At 37.6% G+C, this 14,778-nt stretch overlaps 1 protein-coding gene across 2 annotated transcripts in view; it reads left to right on the top strand.

Annotated features, from left to right (window-relative positions):
• CFAP74 (cilia and flagella associated protein 74) overlaps nt 1-8,230 on the top strand; it is an 83,872-nt gene extending 75,642 nt beyond the window's left edge. The window contains exons 36-39 of one of the 2 annotated variants that reach the window (XM_072425653.1): nt 955-1,075; nt 3,403-3,524; nt 5,945-6,079; nt 7,852-8,230. In XM_072425653.1, coding sequence (XP_072281754.1) covers nt 955-1,075; nt 3,403-3,524; nt 5,945-6,079; nt 7,852-7,950 — 477 coding nt within the window. In that variant the 3' untranslated portion in view covers nt 7,951-8,230. Of the gene's footprint in view, nt 1-954; nt 1,076-3,396; nt 3,525-5,944; nt 6,080-7,851 lie in introns of both variants that reach the window. The other variant, XM_072425651.1, reaches the window with a different exon arrangement.
• The last annotated feature ends 6,548 nt before the right edge of the window (nt 8,231-14,778 follow it).

Raw genomic sequence — 14,778 nt, 5'->3', positions numbered from 1 at the left:
CCCTGAGCTCATAGTATTTATTTTTAAATATTAAGTATTAAGGACCATCCACCACATGCGTGCAAGTGGTGAGGAAAAAGGACCCTACCTGTCACATCAGCATCTGAAAGGAACCTGGAATTAATATACATAATATGTGACTAGGTTGTCATTCTGTCCCCTCCACAGCAAATGTAAAAACCTTTGTGTGGCCATATCTTGTATTATGTACTGCTAAGTCTTTGTGCCTTGTGCAGTTACCTTTATTAATTCCTAATGAAGCATGTAATGAAACAATATAATGATTCTTCTTCTAATATGCTAGTTGCCTGGCTTCCACCCCTGACTTATGGCTCCATTACTTTTGTAGTATTTGCTTATTAGAACAGCAACATTTTGGTGGTCCGTGGCTCTGTCCCCCTTTTGGACACAACCTGCCCACTCTCCCATTGTAGGCTCAAACCTGCTTGCTAAACATCCTTGGAGGACTGTAGTGCAGGGCTGTGGACAAAACTTTGCCAGAACATGATGCCAGAACCTGCGGGTTCTGGCATCATGACATTGCTCTGCCGGAAGTTTCTTCCCCTTTGAGTGACACATGGCTCCCCGTGCATGCACGGTCCAGATTCCTTGGATTTATTGGTCCGTGGGGTTGGAAAGGTTGGCGACCACTGTATTAGAAAGTCTGAATTTCTAATCTGCTTATTTACACTGGGTCAGTGGCTCAGAAAGTATTAAAGCTATCGAATCTCTTAGATTGTAAGCTCTCGTCGGCAGGGTTCTCTCTTTTTGTGTCATTGTTTGTATCTGTCTGTTATTTGAAAACCTTATTTATTATACACAAACGCCAACCATCAGCATTTAAGAAGAAGAAGGAGATTCCAATTAGGTACACTAGATTATACACACAGAAATATATATTTTAAATGCATTTTTCATAGAGATAAACATGTAAACTCTAAAATTTGTCCATAGCATATAGCTTATTCCATCCAGCTGAAAGGTGCCTCCAAGAATCACATCATGTATATCGAAGGAGGAGATCTACTGGATGTCCCTACCGAGTCACTCTGCACTGTCCCAGCAATAGAAAGAGGTACGTTTTTTTTTTCTGCTAAACAAGCATATGTTGTGCCTGTAAGACAAACCTTTACATTTTGAAGATGGATAACATCCCATGTGTATGAAAGGTCAAGATTTTTAACCCTAACTTATGACCCAGGTTTTTAACTTTAACCTCACATGAATAAACGTTTTGTTAGTCACTTATTTACCTATATATATGATAATGTTTATCAGCCTATGGCTGTTCATATGGACCAATGCAGTCCTGAAATGTCAATTACACTAACCTCATGAACTGCTCTCCCTCTTCTCATTTTGTAAAGACCAGTCATCTTTTTGCTGCTGTAATATCTAGAAATTGTTTTCTTTTAGTAAACAACATGTGTAGTTGTTTAAAGCAACAGCCACATGAGTCTTTGCTCATAGATTTTATTTATTGTAAGGGCTTATGGAAAAAGGTGTTAAGGAGTGGCATTCAGCATATGCTGCTTATTCCTACAGAATATTTCATGGCATCCAGGACAGAAACATTATATTTAAACAGGGCACACACTAATGAAGTCATCCCAAATAGAACTATTGCTACGTACTGAGAATCCACTCACACTATCGCATTTCACTGTACACTAGACCATTCATTTTAAACGTAAGAATTTATGTGCATTTAACATTATTTAGGAAAGGTAATTGCTATAAAATGCTTCCTTGATTACGCATCCAATAACCCTGAGACTTCAGGTTTCACCACCATCCTAGATGTCAACAACCCCAGCAGACTTAGAGCAAAATTTGCTAAAAAGTTCAGAGGCACATTGCATGTAAGTAAGCATTTTAAATACTTGACGTTTTTCATTATTTCTGCATTACTGCATTTGTTTGCTTTACGTTAACATTCATTCCCCAAGATAGTTCTTTCTCTGCCCCCCTGCCTTGTTCTTTATGTAATCCCCAACATATAAACAAGACCTCTGACATTTCTCTTTGCTGGCTGTTCAAGCCAGCCTGCTCACAAGTAAATGCCATTGATAACTTTAAGGGAGAAGCAATTTTGAAGTTATAAACATTGCCCATCATCTGCAGACTGTGACAGCAAAAACAGGAAAAAATGTTTATTCTGTTATATTTTCATGGCTTTCCGTACAGTAATAATGGAACAAATCACCATACTGTATAAAGGCAACAAAATCAGGACAGGACTGTTGACGACATCAGCTGAATTTATGTCTTTAACATAAGGGGGTGTCTTGTAGCCTCCATGACAATATATCAAAGTGTGGCACAATCAGAAAGCACAGGCAAGGGCAACAGGTATTTTTTGCTCTTACAGAATAGATAGAGCAAAAAAAAGTGAATGCCATATTGTCTTTTGTCTTTTGCTATGCCTTTCCCACTGTCCTCATCTTCATGGCATAGGTCCTAATTTACTTGTAGTCCCAAGGTAACAGCTGGGAGGAACAGTAGCAAAATTATTTCAATAGTAATTTTAATATAACAAAAGGGAGCATCAAGTTCATTGTTAGGATTTACAGTACATACACCTAAATATTTTTTATATGTGAAAAATAACAACTAAAAAATGTGTGAGTGCATTTGAGTTAATTCTTTCTAACAGTGTCTAATTTTATGTATACATAAAGACTTATTAGGCATAAATACAGATGTTCTTGGATTATAAGCCTTTCTGGGCAGGGTCCTTTCCTCCTCCTGTGTCACCCTCTGTATCTATCTGTCATTTGCAACCCTTATTTATTGTACAGCTCTTCATATTATGCTGGTGCTATATAAATACTGTTTATAAATAATATTTTCTCCATACTAGTGCTGCACAATGGCCTTGCGTATACTGTGCATCTACCTCACTGCAGGTCTAACAAACAACATATTGATTTTCAAACAAATCTTGAACTTCAACCTTCTTTTATATATGTCAAGCGTGTGAAAACTTTTTCTTTACATCATGTTACAACAATACTGTATGTGACGTCAGTGCCCATTATCATCTTGTATTGAAAACATACCTACTGTTGTTAATGCACTTGATATGTTCTGCTCTATATATTTTATTTGAATACGCTCCTGTACAGTGGGGAAATGAGATGTATATCCCTATTGACGTCAGTAGAAAGCTCTGTCATTGACCATTTCAAAATGCAGTGCATCATGTAGAAAATTGTTTTCCTTCCCACATGTGACGTATGTTTTCTCTGCAAACACTGGAAACATTTTACATAACACCATGTCACTTACACTGTGCATTGAGCTTATTCTGCTGTGCAACCTGCATAGTATTAGGAAAGTTTTCAATGCATTCATGTATATTGGAATATTTTCTTACTATGCATGTTTGTTAAGATGCAGATGAACCAGAAAATACTCTTCTCGTGACCCTGCAATGTCCCCAGACAGAGGAGGAACTAAGGCCGGCTGTCAGGGAGCTTCACATTGGCTGTATACGTACATTGTTATCATCGACTAAAAAGGTAAACAAGTGCAGTCATTGGGGACTGGGAGAAAACATGGCTGGGAGCAGCATGAGACTTCCTGCTTAGCTGCATGATTTAATAATCCTACACACAGGCTATTAATAAGCCAGATATATCCACCAGTTTACATGATCCGGCTGGAAATACAAGGATGTATTATTCCTATTAGACTCTGAACCGATTCCCCATTGCCCACAAGTTCTAAGTTCTAATTTTGACATACTGCAGAGTGTGGTAGTGCCTTATATTCTCTTTTTTAGTATGCATAAACTTTGTTACACTCATATTTTTCTCTCTTCCTAGAACTATGGAGAAATTCAAAACCTACATTATATTATGCATATTATACTTTATATAACATATATCACTAGTAATAACACTGAAGTTTTTTTGTTTCTGCTACTGTTACAAAATTTTATTACCTGTGATTACAGCAATTTTTTTTTTGGAGAAAAAAGTTTATGCCACAGGGATAAATGTTTCACAATTTAAGGTCCCTGTCAATGTTTAATATTTGTCCCCACCTTGTAACTGCTAATGCAAAGATAACAGCTTTACCAGCAGGATCATCATGTTATAAAACGTTGCTGCAGGAGGAACTTAGGAAAACAAAAACTGCTGTGTTTATGCTATTGACAGACTGCATCAAATTTGTTATCCTTTTTTTAAATTTGCCTAGGGTCCACTTAAATTTCTGACCCCTAAATGACTTCTCCCATTCTATTTTATTGTTTTGGAAATTCCCTCTGCATGCCTGAGGTATCCATCAACCATTCAGAAAGGCATTTAAAGCGAAACTAAAGTCCAAATACTGTTTACAGACAAGCTCTTTAAAACATTTTATGACAAAAGAGACTTTTGAAGTTTGAAATATTTTTTTTTCTGTAAAGTTGCACAAGTAGAGATCAGTTTGCATATTAGATTCTGTGCCAGGATGAAGTAAATCCAATGCATGGGGGTTGCATAATCCGTGCCCAGGTAAAAAAAGATTGTGGAAGGCTCCAAACCCAGGTGATAACTAGTTGAAGATAGAAGCACTAGTCACTGAGGGGAAGCAGACATTACAGCCATGGAAGGGTTCTCTTTTACTGGTAGGTTTACCTACCTACATAATATACCTACATTGCCCACCAATATAATATGCGCACATTCTGTGAGAACATTATGGTAAACATCTCCTGGCGGCCCAAAACTACTTACTACTACTACTTTAACTTCAATCCACAATTTTCTGCATTCTACCTCCTCACTTTAGTTAGCTTTTGCTGACCATTTATAGAAATATAATTTCATTCAAAGGGCCTGAGTTATTAAAGCTCCCCAAGGATGGAGAGGATACACTTTCATCAGTGAAGCTGGGTGATCCAGCAAACCTGGAATTTGTTAGCAAATGTTTTCAATCCTAGACCAGATCCATTTCAGGTATCCTGGATCACCCAGCGGTTCACTCAAAGGGTATTCTCACTGGCCTTGAAGAGCTTTAATAAGATAGGCCAGAGGAATCAGGTCTGAAATCAATTATTCTAAATGGCAGGCTTGATATGTAAACAATTTTTTGTATTGAAATGGTTTATATGGTGGAAAATCCAATCTATTTCATTATTATTTTCTTTGATGAAGTGCACAATCATTTTTCAGTAAAAGACCACTGGATATTCTTACATCTACTTAATGTGTGTACTTACATGATCACATGTATGAACAGCATAACTGTTTTCTGATATCACAATACTATTGTTACAATAGAGTAGTCACACCCAACATTAATTCTGACTTGTGTTTTCATGCATCTGGTAATTAGAGGCATACCACATACTTTTTAGGTCATAGCAAGTTTTAATTTTTAATTAACATTTAATGAATATTACTTAAATATTCTTATTATTATATTATTATTATTATTATTAATATGCCTATACAAGCAAGGCCTAATGAGACATGATTGCACTAAATAAATGGCATAAGAGGATTATTATAATTATAGAAATTAGCTCAGTGCTGGACAATACCTACTTAGTGGGTTGGCTGATATAAAAATCATATTTATGTCATAATCAATCACAGCACAGTGGCAGGGCATGGGGGAACATTTTCAGCATCATAGGGTACCAGAATTATCAATCTATAGGCTACTGCTAAATATACTGCTAAATACTGCTAAATGCAATATGCAAAAAGTATGTTAACAGCTTTTATCATTTAACCTGCCCTTTGGCCACTCTCATCACCCACTATAAATCACTATACCAGGTTGTAGCCATATATCACCATAGTTAGACATAATCTTGCGCCAGAGATGGAAAAGTTTCCTATGGCCCAGTATACTTGTATGTAGGCACTTTCATGCTAACATTTTTTTAAATAGCTGGCTCTGTAATTCTTATGTATAGTGCTTGAAATTGTCTTTTTATCTTTAGAATGTCGAATTCTCATGGGACAACATGCAGCTCCTACAACAGAAAGGATTCACTATTGAGCCAGCGAAAGCCTTAGTAGATGCTGGTCAGAGAAAATCCATATCGATTAAATGGATCCCTCCTGCTGGATATGATGTACGTAAATCATATATACTCAGAAATATGCTGAAAAAGTCATGCCCAATGCCATCCCTGTTGTGAGGCGAGACATGTTTGTTTTTTTAATGTCTAGAAAGTCAAAAAAGGAAGAAACAAGATATAGGTTGCATGGATAACACAGTGGGATGACGATGTTACACATGTTAATGTTATACATTTGTAGAAACATAACAATGAGAAAATAACTCCTCTTATCCCCACTGACTGTTAAGCATACTGCAGACAGACCAGAGGAAATATAAAATCGATATCAGGACAGAAACTAATCTGCCTATAAGAAGCTTCAAGACAAAATTAATAATACAATAATACTAGCCCTCCCCCAACGCCAGTTTTTTTTTTTTGAGAGAAAAACATTTGCAGAATAGAACAGAAATGGGCCAGAAATATCAAACCTCTAACACATATTTAATTTATTTCAAGGGAAGAATTATAAGCAAGGAGTGCATCAAACATTAATCATTATGAAACACAGGGAGATACAGTATTTAAGGAATCTGTCCAAATTCCCATCCCCACCACCAACAAATTTGATGAACTGTCCTCTGCTAGCATAAATAGCCTTATATAAGGTCCCAACAAATTAATAATGGCCTTCCAGTCTACAAGGCTGGATGGGGAAAACCAAAAACATATGAAGGGACCTGACTTGGGGTGCCATCAGGAATATATTACTATTAACTTTAGGATCGTTACAAAGGGCATTGTTTGCACCTGGAGGAAAAGACATTTAAGCTCTGGATAAGGAAGGGATTCTTCACTGTAAGGTGTGTGAAAATGTGGAATAGGCTCCCTCAGGAAGTAGTTTCAGCAAGTTCTATGAATTGCTTTAAGAAAAGGCTGAATGCTTTTAATAATAATATTATTAATAAACAGGATTTATATTGCACCAACATATTATGCAGAGCTGTACATTAAATAGGGCTTGCAAATGACAGGGGACCCTGCCCCGAAGAGCTTACAATCTAGTAGGTGGGGGAATTTACACACAAGGATGGGATGGGAGATATGTAGTGATGGTTTCAAAAGACAGAAAAAGATGGGTAGGCAAGTTTGAAAAAATGGGTTTTGAGTGCTCTTTTAAATGAGCAGAAAGTAGGAGCAAGCCGAATAGGACGAGGAAGACCAAGAGCTTACAATCTAGGAGTATTAAAGAGTTTAAGTAAATATACTTACTTACTATGTAAATATGAAACCTCTCTAAAGGGAACAGAGCCAGAAATAAACACATTCAGAGATTTAGATGGAATGTTCTGGATTTGGCATTGCCACTTATTGATGCTTGCATGGCAAAGTCTTTAATTAAGCCAGCTCCTGAGATCTCACAAATGAAAAGTGGATGAAAAATGTGTCACACCAAATGATTTACAGTCCAAAGTCTTTTTCATTTCAATTCATTTATTCTTTTACATGTAAATTATTATTGTGGATACATAGGATTGGATTTTGTATTCAGAAAGTAGTTCCTAAATTGCATGTCACAGTGTCTTGGGGCTCCCATTTTTGGTCCTAACATTTGTAAGCTTATTGTTCTCCCTGAGGTGCCTTGAAAATATTTTCAAGGCACAAAGGGTGCCATGTCATTTAGGATCTGCTGCTCTAGATGATTTATTGGGAATATACGGTACATTTTCACTTTATTATCCACTTTTCCTAGCAATAAAAAACAATGAGTGGGATTTCAAACCAATAAAATGGCTTTAGATACAATTTAAACTAAACGTCTTTTCCACATTTTTCTTCCACAGCCAAACAAACCTGAAACAACCACAGCAAAACTGACATTGAAAGGTGATATTACGGAAACATACCAGATTATTTTCTGCACACAAGTTGTGTCATTATAGGACCTCCTCTTATAAGAAACCACCAGAGTCACAGTGATCTGTTGGTTCATCTACTAATGATTATTGGTGCTACAAGAAACACAAATGTAACACAATATCTGTAAAAATAAACCACTGATTGTTCTAAAATTAGGACTGATGTGATGATATCGGATCCATCCAGCACCTCATTCTCTCAAGCAACTTCAGAGAGAACGTGAAGCTCTGTAATATTTATATAACATCTCTAGGACTGTTACTAGCTAAACACATGCAAATGACTAAAATTGCTTTCAAAGTATTTGCTGTTTTTGTGTTTGTTTCATCTCTGGAGAATATTTATGAATGTATATAACCATATCAGTATATGCTTGCTGCACAAATACTACATTTCCAGGCCAAGGGTATTTTATAAGGGATTTTTTTTATTTGATTGTATTTTCTTTTTTTCGCTTGCTGCTAAGCTACAAATAGCTGCAATTTACAGTAATGTTTCTTTCTGCCTTTTAAAGCAGAGTATTTATATATGGCAAAACAGGTTCAGGTAACATTGCCTTGTTATGTTATTAGTGTCAGACGACAATGATCACCACCTGATAGCTGAGGTGTGTAGCTCCCATCTCAGTAACCGCATATGTTTTGGCGTGTAACAAAATCTACATCAGCCTTTTAGGGGTGTGTGTATTCAAGGGATGTGTACACAAATATTAATGTAGAACTAAATGCGGGACCAACTAAAGATATAGATAGTTAAAGCCATTACACTTGTTCAGCAAGCATTTAAAAATGTATATTTTAGTCTTTCGATCAGGTTTCTTGAAACTCTGAAAACAAAAGTTAAAAACGCTCAAAGCTAAGTAAGCCTAAGCTTAGGTTTTCACATATGCCCCTCTTCCTAATCTCTGCTGGAGCCTCTGATACTATGGGCCTGATTTATTAAAGCTTTCCAAGGCTGGGGAGGATACACTTTCATCAGTGAAGCTGGGTTATCCAGCAAACCTAAAATGAATCTGGTCCAGGATTCAAATCATTAGCTAGCAAAAAGCAAATGACTTTGAAGAAATCCATTCCAGGTTTGCTGGATCACCCAGCTTCACTGATGGAAGTGTATGCTCTCTAGCTTTGGAGAGCTTTATTATATCATGTCCTATGCAAGTACTAAAGGTACTCTAAAGGATGGTACCTACTACACACAACCTCCTCGCATTTGGCTACTTAAGCACCAAGCATTGTGGAAAGGCAGGGGGAGAGTCACATTCCCTTCCCAAAACGGATTTATTAAGGATCTCAGGGAGCTTTCAGCCAACCACCACTGTTTGAATACCCAATGCACTTTACTATGGTATTTCGGGTTATCCCCCAGAAACAGTTTGTCTTGCTTTATATGTAAAAATGGGTTTCTTGGGTGATTCAATGGCAGTTGGGTTTTGATGGTAGTCAGTGGGAATGCTGGAGAACTGCCTATGTCAAAGGTAAATCAATTTTGAAGTTTTAAGGTAGACCATTTATACAGAAAGTGACTCATAATCCCCCACAATAGTAAAAAGAATGACATTTTCTGTAAATGTGCATAAAGAAACTGGGTAGGTTTTTATAAAGTACCACCGTTTTGCTCATTGCCTGGTATCCCTAAGGTTTAAAAGACACAAACAAAACACAATGTAAAAACACATTCAAATGCTTGTTAAATGAACATGTCTTTTCATCTCTTTTAAAATGAACAGTAATGTGAGCCTATAGGTGGCTTTGTAAACGTGTAAAACATGCACTGTAATAGGAGCTGTATTACATTTATCAGTTGTTTCATGTATCAGTGTGATTCTCTGTATAAAATTCTATGTTTAATGTAGTTAATTAGTTTAGATCACTCACTCCTGCTTGGCACAGAGTACAACAAGAACAATGTCTAATGTCTTGAAAAGGTCAACATTCTAACAAACTCATAAGTGTTCCTTTATAAGACCAAAGAGGTGGAAGGTCACTGATTAAAACCATTGTTAGTTTGGTTATTATCAAGCTCTTTTATACATAATGTACAAATAAACTCAAGCTGTACTTTTAATCTTGGAAAGTACATGAAAGATTGTTCTGTGTTTGCAATTGAAAGGTGATCAAGGGACAGAAATTTTGGTCTTCAAGCGGAAATAAAGTTCCACTTTCAAATTTGCAAACAGCCAGAGTTTTATTGGAGAAAGGAACACGTGGTGTCTCTTCTATAATAAAACATACTTACCTGCCTGATCACTAACCTCTTCTATCAAAAAATCACTGAGCTGTGCAGATCAGCATAGGAAGTGGGATACCAGGCGCCTCTCACCTTCCCCTGCTGCTTTTTGGGACTGAATGAACTACTGGACGGTAGGGATTTACATCATCCTGGCATAGCCAATCAACATAGCCAATGGTTAAAGCAAGAATAAAGATGGCGTTGCAGGTGAACTGAAAGGTAAAAGAATTAAAAAAAATGTGATCAGGCAGGTAGGTTTAATATATTTGCAGAAGTGACCTTTTCTGTCCCTTCTGCTAAAAAAAAGACCTTCCTGATCTTAATAATTTTTAATATGTTAGAGCGGGGCTAAGTTTAGTCCTTTAATCTATAAAACAGTCCAATGCAGAGCCATGCATAGGCAGAACGGCTGCTGGTCTTTAGACGTGAGTGATGCCGGGAATTGTAGCAGCAGCGCTATTTAAATGCAGCGGAGGGCCAGCTGCAATTCATATTAAGAATTCCTTTGGGGACCAAAAAATTCCTTTTGGGGGCCAGATTTGGCCCTCAGGACAGCGTCTGACACCTCTGAGCTAGAGCTTACATCTAATGTGAGACAAGGAACCCAGCTGCACAAATCACTTAAGAACACTGAGAAGCCAATAATGACCAATAAAATACACATTACTTTGAAAATACAAAAGGTGACAATCTACCTACCATACCATTGATTAAATAATTACCATACAATTACAATTATAATAATTACCAAAAAATCTAATTAAAATTAAAGTGGGGCCCCTTTCAAATATAATCTATAACTGGTGATATATCAAAATTAAGAAAGTGTCTCAGACTGAAACATACATATTAGTCATTGAGTATATTGTGCCTTTTGTTCCTTGTCATTGGGAAGTGTTAAAACAGATCTAGTTATCACAATGCTTATATGAAGCAGGGGTGCAAAAAAGCCATCAACCTTTGTAAAACGTGGATAGAAAAAAGTAGTGGAACTTCCTATACAGTGTTCAGTCTGTTTAAAACAAGCTTGAAACACTTGTTTTTCTGGAGCCCCTTAATCTTTGGATTCTCTGTCTGTCTTGAAGGATTAGATATTCCTTGTAAACTCAGTTTATCAGATTATGTAGGAGTAATGGTAGGGCACAGACATACTGTACTTTGCATTTGCTAAATCAAACAGTAATGGCTGATCACTATGCAAACAAACCTGAGATAAAAAAGCTCATTCACCTACACCTCAGTGCGTATTACTAGAGTGATTAAGGTGTGTCTACCTGACAACTATGGACGTAGGGTTAGGATAGAAAACAGACAGACGGTATGCAAACATTACTTGTGTTTCATTTAAAACAAAAATATTAAAAAACATGTATTTTAGATAACGTAAAGGAGCAGTAAAATAAGGCACTCAGGCACACTACAGCATTGTAAAAATTGCTGAAAAATGAGCAAAGCAATGTATGAGCTGAATAGGATGGGCGGCAGATAGCAGGTTCATTCACAATGAGCAGTAGCTCTAATTTGTTAAAACATAAAAGGGCATAGGCAGTTAATGAGGGGCTGGAAAGCATTCATTCGCCTATAACTATTTTTTAGGTTGTCAAATATTTGATTAGACTTCCTAAAACAGTGTTTTTTGAACTTTTTACATAGAGGAACCCTAAAACTCTTTAAGGGCTTGGGGACCACCTGCTATAATTACTATATCTACAACTTCCAGTACATTGATGTGGTGGTAATTGGGAAGAATTTTGCCCTTACAAATAACCATAAAGTGCATTAGTGTCTGTTAAACTGACCTGAGAGTCACAAATTGCCCCTTGCTCAGGGAACCTCTGGAGGAACCCTAGGGTACTAAAAATCCCTGGATGAGAAACACTGTTCTAATTGAAAATGTATCCTGGCAAGATCTGAACTGGTGGTATAAAGTATAAAATTGTCGCTTGTGTGGTCTTTTATTTGTTGGGGAATTAAAGCAGAATACCCAAACTGATTTGGGTTTCATCTTTTCTGCATACAAGGCAAAATCATTGTGATTTTAAGTAAACACAAATTCCTTCAAATGACTCTATGGTCACAACCCAGAAAGTTATTATCAGACACTTGTCTATCACTGACAATTATTGCAGCTAAGCAACAAATTACCAGCGATTTAGGTTCAGAAGAAATCTCTTTAAATTGCTGCAGTTTTATTGGCCATCTGGCATGAGCCTAAAAGTAAAGCTACGTACACACGTCAAATTTTTCTCGCCAGATAATCGGCATCGGCCAGATATCGGGCGAGAATCTAGCGTGTGTACAGCCCAGGTCGTTCATCGTTCGTGGATCCGTCCTGGCGGATCCACGGACAATGAACGATGAGCGATCCTAATGCAAGGAAAGGGGGAGAGCGCGCAGCAGGGTGCCGCTCCGTCTCTCCCCCCCTCCCCTCTCCATAGAGCAGAACGGTGCTGTATGTACAGCACTCGTTCATGCATCTTGCAGTTCTTATCATTGGAAAGGATCGTGAAAGATCCTTTCCAACGACAAGAATTGCACGTGTGTATGCGGCTTAAGAGTCTTTTGCCTGTCTAAATCTGACATATGGTCCGTCATTGCATAATCATTGCATTATCCACGCACACCTACACTTAAAACAATGAAAAAATAGCGATAAACATAGACAAATTTGGCCCTGTATAAATGAATGAGGATCCCTTTAGTGCACTTGCATTCCCTCTGCGGTTAATGCAGCTTGTCAAAGCAAAAGATTACTGACACTGAGGCAAATTTGTATATGTTTACCCCTATTTGTTCATTGTTTTAATTGTAGGTGTGTGTAGATAATGCAGTGATGAATGGAAGTTCCCATCAGCATATTGCCTGTTTAGGGCATACATAGCTATGCACCTCTATGCAGTTTCCCTCAACCGAAATGCATCTATCCACACATACACATGACCAATTGTTCTCTAACCTTCTGCATGCAATGATGAATTGTGTAAAATGCAGCTATCAAGGTCACCTATAAATAAATAAATTATACCTAAAATGTGGTCATGCAGGAAGTTCATATTTTCTTCTGTTCTTTGTTTTTTAGTATGTCAGTTTATATATTACTTTTGGTTGTTGTTTAATGTTCTATTTTTATACACTATAACATTATAACTGTAACAACAACCCAGGCCTGTTCTATGTAACAATTAGGAGATAATGTTGGTGCTACTCTCAGGCCCCACTAGATGGCAGGTTTAGAACTACATTCCAGTTTCCCTGCACCTGCAAGGATTCCATGATAATTTTACTCTCTTCCTGTTTCTAGTGCAGTGGTCGCCAGTCTTTCGGACCTCATGGACTACTACATTCAAAATTTTAAATCCTGCGCATATGGGGTCCTTTTCCTGATCCCACTGATCATGTCCCCATCTGGACACAACTTTTGTTGTGTCTACAGACCTGTGCTACTGTCCCCCCAGAATGTTTAGCAAGCTGGTCTGAGCCTGCGATGGGAGATGGGGATGCACCGGCCAGGTAATTTTTCTGGCGGACCACCGGTTGACGACCGCTGTTCTAGTGCACATTACTAATTGGTTACTACCTCCTATACTACTACTACTACTACTAGATTGTCTGATTCACTTTACAAAACAGCAAACTTAAATGTAAATTTTAAAAAGAGCCTGGCACATAAATTATCCTGTGGAGACTGGCTCACAAAATCCTTTGGTCATTACAGGGTTTCATAAAAAGTGCAGGGTTCATCCAGAAGTAGCTAGGGGTTCATTGAACCATGAAAAATGAATGCCTCCTAGGTCAGTTTTGGTGACACCCCCCCTTGATCATTTTGGCTATTTGTAAGGGTGACATTCTTCACACTGACTACTACACTAATATACTATGAGCTGTGGTTATTGGTAGTTATGACAGGGGTTGCCTGAAGACCTGAAAGTTTTTTCAAGGATTCCCCTAATTTAAAAAGATCCAGAAAGGCTGCTTTAGATGGATAAATATCTTATGAAGATCAGAAGGCACTGAGATATCTTTCTGTTCTTAAACAATACCTTGCAAAATGACCTTACTGGTCAAGAGGCAATCATTTTATAGTCTCTGGCTCTGTACCCTTTCTTTCTATGGCATAATATAAAGATAATAATTCATAATATATAATAAGAACTAAAAATGTAAGAAATTCATGCAGTTACAATTATTAAAGCCCCTGCCACCCAATAGTCATGTTGCTAACTGTCCCTCAAAGAAGCTCATAATCTAAAGTCCCTACCAGAGTCATATGTTATTGTCTTTATGTATGTTACCCTTTAATACAGTCTAAGGTAAATTTTGGGGGGGAATGTGGGAGGAATGTGGGAGGAAACCCACACAAGCAGGACAACCTGCAAACTCCATGCAGATAGTGTCCTGGCCTAGATTTGAACCTAGGACTTAGTGCTGCAAAGGTCAGAGTGCTAACCTCTGAGCCACCATGCTACCCAGAGATCTTTGCTGTGTGGTTTGCTTTTCACATATGTTTTCAGCTCCTGCACTTTGTCCCCATTTAATGTGCATCCTTCATTACACTGTATGCGGTCCTGTCAACCCATTGGTGCTCATTCACCTTCAAATGAATAAAGAATGTTTGGAAGAAA

The sequence above is a fragment of the Pyxicephalus adspersus genome, chromosome 11 (genome assembly GCF_032062135.1).
Source record: "Pyxicephalus adspersus chromosome 11, UCB_Pads_2.0, whole genome shotgun sequence".
Taxonomy (NCBI): domain Eukaryota; kingdom Metazoa; phylum Chordata; class Amphibia; order Anura; family Pyxicephalidae; genus Pyxicephalus; species Pyxicephalus adspersus.
Note: the sequence above shows the minus strand (reverse complement) of the source record. Positions and strands in the feature narration are given on the sequence as shown.